Genomic DNA, 7,074 nt, shown 5'->3' on the forward strand with positions numbered 1-7,074 from the left:
AAAATGACTGGCACTTAAGGGTTTATAAATACCAAGTATTATCATTATTTATAGATGTCTCTGCTTATTACAAGATGGGAAGAACCAGCGTGTGAAAACAACTCAGAATCATTCTCAGTATTAGAATGGCCTCTCCTTTTTTTTTTTTTTTTTTTTAAAAAACACAGTGTCTCTCTTGCTCTGTCACCCAGGCTAAAGTGCAGTGGCACGATCATAGTTCAATGCAATCTCGAAATCCTAGGCTCAAGCAATCCTCCAAGCAATCCTCCCACCTCAGCCTCGTGAGTAGACGAGGCTACTAAACCTCGGGTAATTTTTTTAATTTATTGTAGAGATGGGGTCTTGCTATGTTGCCCAGGATGGTCTCAAACTCCTGGCCTCATGCCATCCTCCTGCCTCGGCCTCCCAAAGTGCTAGGATTACAAGCATGAACCACTGTACCCAGCCACAAGTATTATTATTTACAGATGCCTCTGTGTGTTACAAGATGGGAAGCAGTGTGAAAACAATGCAGAATCACTGTATTTGAATGGCCTCTTCAAATGGTCTCTAAACAGAGTCAATACTTTCTTAAAGTAAATTATTCACATTGCATACATATAAATCGCAAATATTGTAATGATATGTACCGCCATGTTTTTAAGTAATACATTTAGCAAAAAGACAGAAAAGAGAAAAAGTTAATTAAGGAATTAAGAGGGATCAATCTTTTGCAATTATTTTATTATAAAATATTAAAATAACAGAAATTCAAAAGAAAACTTCTCCATATCCCATCACATCATGAAGTCAATGCTTTCATTTGTTCATATTTTCTACTGTCTATATGTGTGTTCAATTTTCACAGATTTATATATTAATAGATAACATTTTATAGTCTACATTTTCACTTAGCATTATACCATGAATACTTTTTCCACTTTGTGAAATTTGCACCCTTATACTCTCTTTCGTTTCTCCTCCCTACCCACTGAAGGTAATCAATGGTAATATCTTGAACTGTGTCCTCCACAATTTTCTCTAAGTTCATACATATACAAGCATATACAGACACAAATGCGGGGAGGCAAGAAAGGTCGTTTTGTTTTGTTTTTCACAAAAAATGGAAGCATACTATTTATACATATGCTTTCTCTCTTTTTTAAGCATACCAGATATATACATCTCAAATTTAATACACACAGAATTTTAAGTATGAAAATGAATACAATTTACTAGACCGGGTAATATTTACATTTACAAAAGTTATTATTTTGTATGTAAACTTTGAAAAGACAAGGATTTTACAACAAAATATGGCCGCCCAATTTAGTTAGATCTCATACTTCATAACATACTGGTTATTATAATAGCCATGCATAAGTAATTCAATCGTTTATAATAAGCCTACCTAATGAGTCTTAAAAGCTATTTGAGAAAACAAAAATTTTATCATCTAAAAAAATTAAATAATATGCCAACTTTAAAGTGTGTGTGTGAGTATGTATTTGTGTGGGTGTGATGCTTGCTGTAACGCCTTCATGTATAGGCACTAGGATATGAACTTAATTCTCTCTATACTAGAGATGATAGATGAATATAGCGCTGATCCACCCACATACTCAGCTCCCCCGTGTTCACAAATTGAGAGACTAGCATTCCAGCATATTCTGAATACAAGTGTTCCAACTGCCCACAAATATAAAAACAAGACATCAGGCAGGCCTACCTAGAATTTAAGGTTGTTAACCCAATGGTCTTAAAATGCAGTCACCGGCTGGGTGTGGTGGCTCACACCTGTAATCCTAGCACTTTGGGAGGCCGAGGCGGGTGGATCACGAGGTCAGGAGATCGAGACCATCCTGGCTAACATGGTGAAACCCCGTCTCTACTAAAAATACAGAAACAAAAAATTAGCCGGGCATGGTGGTGGGAGCCTGTAGTCCCAGCTACTCGGGAGGCTGAGGCGAAGGAATGGCGTGAACCCGGGAGGCGGAGCTTGCAGTGAGCTGAGATAGCGCCACTGCACTCCAGCCTGGGCGACAGAGCAAGACTCCATCTCAAAAACAACAACAAAAAATGCAGTCACCTGCCCATCTAACCATAATCCAGAACAATCAGAAGATCCCTAAATCTGGATCCATAGGAGAGAACTCTGGGGAGTAAAGGACGCTATGAAAGATTTACAGAGCCCCTCAAAATTACAAAGCAGAGAACTTGGTACTCAACCCATAGAGCCTCTGCTGTACTAGGTAAGCTATTCTTACAAAAATAAGTCAGCAAGTCTTTTGAGTTCCTATTGTGTAGAGGTCACAAGATGTCCAGACGCAAAAAGCAATGAAATAGATACTATGTTAAAGGAGTTCACAATTTATCAAGAGAGCCAGCATATATTATCCTAAATGACCCTAAGTAACAAAGCACAATGCCTAGCATGTAGCTTATGAAATAGCACAGGTGCTTAGCAACTTTTTTGTGACATGATTACAAAGGTCAAAAGCAGTAAGCATCATTAAGTACAATACCATGTCATCAATGCAATTTCAGATTGAATAGCCTAAAGTTACTATCTAAGTCTATGTGGATAGTTTGTTTCAACTCCCTCAAGGCAGTCAATTTCCAAAGACATGGTACTGCATAGTCCCCATTAATCGGCTTGGAGTATACATATGGAATCCACATGTAATTTGGCACACACCAAAAAAAAGTGGAAAAAAGTACTTATACCATTTAAGACAATCATACCGAATATTCTAATGAAATATCAAAAACAAAATGAATTATGGATCAAAAAATATTATTTATGTATTATTTTTACTTTTTCTAGAGAGGGGGTTTCCCTCTGTCACCCAGGCTGGAGAGCAGTGGCAATATCATAGCTCACTGCAACCTCCAACTCCTGGGCTCAAGCAATGCTCCCACCTCAACCTCTGAATAGCGAGGACTAGAAGCATGTGCCACCACACCATTAATTCCAAAAATTAATGAATGTAATTTTCCTCTGTGATGAAACTGGCAAAATAATGGGGGAAACCTATACAAGTGCTGCGTATGTTATAGGTTGTTAAAAATAAAATTAACTTTTGGGCCAGGCCCGGTAGCTCACACCTGTAATCCCAGCACTTTGGGAAGCCAAGGTGTGCTGATCACCAGAGGTCAGGAGTTCGAGATCAGCCTGGCCAACATGGCAAAATCCCATCTTTACTAAAAATACAAAAATTAGCCAGGCATGGTGGTGCTTGCCTGTAATCCCAGCTACTTGGGAGGCTGAAGCAGGAGAATTAATTGAACCCGGGAGGCGGAGGTTGCAATGAGCCGAGATTGCACCACCGCACTTTAGCCTGGGCAACAGAGCAAGACTCTGTCTCAAAAATAATAATAATAATAAAGTTTTTACTGCTACCAGTATGGTTTTTTTTTCCAGCATTCCTTTAGCAGAAGATTCACAAGACCAGTAACATCTTTTAAGTGTACGACAAGAGGTAGAATATATTTAAAATCTAGTTGAATTTGTTGTCAACGCACATCGATGTTTTCTAGAATATCCTAGAACATCCTAGTACAGAAGGTGAATGACAACATTCACAGCAACTGGATGCAGAAATCTCCCTGAATTAACGTTACATATCTTAAGTAATTTACCCTGTATATTTTCATTGGTGGACTATATGCCATATGCCTTCATCCAAGCACAGTTAAGGATCTAGTTCAAAACTGAACACAACTTGAAAATTTTAAAATTTCAAAACACATGCATTCCATACACAACATTTATACTTACAAAACTATTTGGACATACCATCATACAGCTTAACTTGCTCTATGACTAATTATTGCATTAGGTGAATCCAACATTTCGTAAACTTATCAATGGTAAAAATTTATTGTTCAAAACACTACGATGAAATGCATTAAAATAACATGACTGATGAACAGAAAGAGGGATAGAGGGGTAAATATATGATAAAACAAGTGGAATGCAATTTTTTTTTTGGAGGGGGTTTTGAGACAGTGTCTCCCTCTGTCACCTAGGCTAGAGTGCAGTAGCACGATCTCGGCTCACTGCTACCACCGCCTCCCTGCTACCACTGCCTCCCAGGTTCAAGCGATTCCCCTGCCTCAGCCTCCCGAATAGCTGGGATTACAGGCACCCGCCACCACGCCGGGTTAATTTTTTGTATTTTTAGTAGAGACGGGGTTTCACCATGTTGGCCAGGCTGGTCTCGAACTCCTGGCCTCAAGTGATCCTGCCGCCTCGGCCTCCCAAAGTGCTGGGATTACAGGCGTGAGCCGCTGTGCATGTCCGGAATGCAATGTTAACAGTAGGATCTAGGCGGTTGGGTGTATGACTGATCCCCGTAAGTTTTATAATATTGCCGGATAGTTCAAAATATTTTCCTAATAAATTGTTGGAAAAAATAATACTTGACACTTCTTTGGTCATTTACAATTTAAGCTTTTAAGGAGAGAAACACAGATTAAAGAAACTCCTCTGTGGCATCCCACACAGGCACTATAGTTGGGACAAACCTGGATTCAAATCCTACCTCAACCTTGCAACTAGCTGTGTGATCTAAGTAAATTACTTAAGCCCTCAACACCTAAATTTCCTCATCTGCAAATAGGTTCTAGGAGGAGTTACTATGAAGTTAAATTCTTCACATAAAGGTCTTAGCTCAGTGCCAGGCACACAGTAAGCACTCAAAACATCAGCTGTAGCATCATTACGAGATTACTAATTTTACGCTAAGCTGAAAGGGCATTCTTCATAAAGTAGTAATTTTTTGCCCTTTTGCTAATTGATCGTTTCTGAAACCATTCCCAAAAGGAAGACTCCTAAAAGGAAACTTACTTCTTATCATGCTAAGCGGGGAGGAAGTAAAAGAAAAGTGAGGGATATTGCTCAATCGATAGTACAGTATTGTTCGCCATCTGAAAAAAACCACTCAGAATTAAATAAGGAAAGTTTCCAGACAAACTTTAAAAGGTATTCAAACAACTCCTATGTAGAATTGGCTTCACCTCTGCAGGTTGATTGGGTACATCCCTGTTATGAGAAAACTTGTCGTATTCTTCCAAGTCCCTAATTGCGAGTAAGAGGCTAGGCTAGAACATGACATTCATAGTAGCCAAAATCTTTCTCCTAAATCAGGACATGCCAACGATCCCACTTCTTCACAGGTAAGACCACCACCCCGACTTTGGTCTAGATAACGGCTATGGGGGGAGGGGAAAGGAGGCAGGAAAATGAATTCGCGATGGTGTTACTGAAGAACCCTCCGGTTATTTCTCCTGAGACCCCTCCACGACTTATTCCCGCCACCACCACCCCCACCTGACCTCTCCCCAGTTAAACTTCCAGACTCTGATGTACTAAAGATGCACTAAAGATGCACTTAAGAATCTGACACCTCCCCTCCCTGGGCCTAGATATCCCACCCCAGTGCTGGGGAAGGTCGGGGGGGAGGAAGGCAAACAACGGCCCCCTCCCCTCCCCCCCACCCAGCACCAAATCTTTGTCCCACCTGCCAAGGGACCGCTCGCCAGCGCGCTCCGGACCCAAGGCTGCCTCAGACCTGCCCGCAACCTTGTCCTAACTGGGCCTCGGCGACCCCTCCACGAACCTGAGTATGGCCCATTCCCGGCCCCGGGCCGCGCCCCGCCCCCCGCCGCCCGAGTTCTGCCTCACCTCACCTACCCTCTTTCGGGGGCCGGACTCCACCTCTCTCTCCGCCATGTTGGGCCCCGCTCGGTACCGCTGCGGCTCCCCGCGCGGTGGCGGCGGTACCTCTCGGCCCCCCGGCCCCCGCCCACACTGCAGGCACGGCCGCCTCGCGGCAGCTTCCCCGGACCCGGCCGGGCCTTGCGCCGAGAGTGGGGAGGGGGCGGATGCCGCGCGCCGGGCCGCAGCTTCTGAGATCCCACGGGTCCGCGCGTGGGCGGGAGGGCCTGCCCGGGGACGGGGTGGGGGCCGGGACTCGGGGGGTTAATGGCCTCCAAGGGGCCCCGTGAGTAGGATTATTTTCTCTCAGAGAAATTCCTCCGCCTGCGGTTTCTTAAAGGGATCACCAAATCAGCCCCTTGCGCGCGCCCCTGATGCGCAGGCGCACCCTAAGTCCCTCCTTCCTTTCCCACCAAGCCCCCGGTCCTGAGCGTGCGCGGTAAGTGGCCATGGGTAGGCCAAATCCTGCAAGTCTCTTTGCTGCCAGCAGCTGCTCCCACCACTCAACTATGGCCGCTCCCTTAAAGGGACCATGACGCAGGTATGAAGGAGAAATGAAAGAAATTACTGGAAAGACAATCTGGAGAATTGGGTGCAATGTCAGTGAAGGGTTCCACATCACCATCTTACACCTGACTACAGTGGTACCATTAAAGAGGGAAAGTCATGGTAAGCTGAAGTTCTCAGTGGACCTCTGAACATGAAGAATCCCAAACCAATGAGGGAACAAGACAGTCATCTCAAGGAAAACCAACTTTCCTCCCTTTCGACTGCCTGTTCTGAAGCACAAGGCATAGAATATCAAGAGCCAACTCCTATAACCTCACCTTAAAATCAAAGCTTTTGGTGATTTTGAAGATTGAACCAACAACTGGAAATAATTTCTTCAATAGTAATTTATCCTTAGAACATCAAAATGGAGAAGGATCTTAGGGAACCATTTACTCCAGTGCTCCCAATGATAAAATTGCAGCCTGATCATGGGAAGGAATTTGTCCCAATGTAACTAATGGCTGGTGTGGAGTTGGAATCAAGATTACAGTCTCAGTCCTCCAGGCTGTCTTCAGGCGAGAGATAAATTTGGTTTAATTTGATATCCCTAGAAGATTAAAAATTGAAGTTTCATGGTATTTGGAGAATATCATAATTCTCTTGTGAAGATGTAATGATTTGCAGATGATGGGTGTCCTCATTCACCTCTATTGAAGGAGCTTGACAATCTGCCTTAAAGGATAAGCATCTTATTTCTAAGCAGGAAACCAGGAAGTAGATTTGGGTCTATCTTGTTCCAAAACTGGGTCCTAAGCTGAAAATCGCTGAAAAAAATGAGGGCTTCATTCATTCCTCTTCTGTTCATTCTAGTTCCCACAAGC

General features: G+C 43.1%; 1 protein-coding gene across 7 annotated transcripts in view; it reads right to left on the bottom strand.

Moving 5' to 3' along the window:
* Positions 1–6,088, bottom strand: part of ZMYM4 (zinc finger MYM-type containing 4) — a 154,711-nt gene extending 148,623 nt beyond the window's left edge. For 2 of the 7 annotated variants that reach the window (XM_034961068.3, XM_055095491.2), the window contains exon 1: positions 5,678–6,087. Coding sequence is in view for 2 of the 7 variants with exons in the window: in XM_034961045.3 (XP_034816936.1) it covers positions 5,669–5,716 (48 nt within the window). In the remaining 5 variants the exon portion in view is untranslated. Of the gene's footprint in view, positions 1–5,668 lie in introns of all 7 variants that reach the window. The other 5 variants (XM_034961085.2, XM_034961054.2, XM_034961047.3 and 2 more) reach the window with 4 other exon arrangements.
* Between the last annotated feature and the right edge of the window lie 986 nt (positions 6,089–7,074).

Source organism: Pan paniscus, chromosome 1, assembly GCF_029289425.2.
Source record: "Pan paniscus chromosome 1, NHGRI_mPanPan1-v2.0_pri, whole genome shotgun sequence".
NCBI classification, from domain to species: domain Eukaryota; kingdom Metazoa; phylum Chordata; class Mammalia; order Primates; family Hominidae; genus Pan; species Pan paniscus.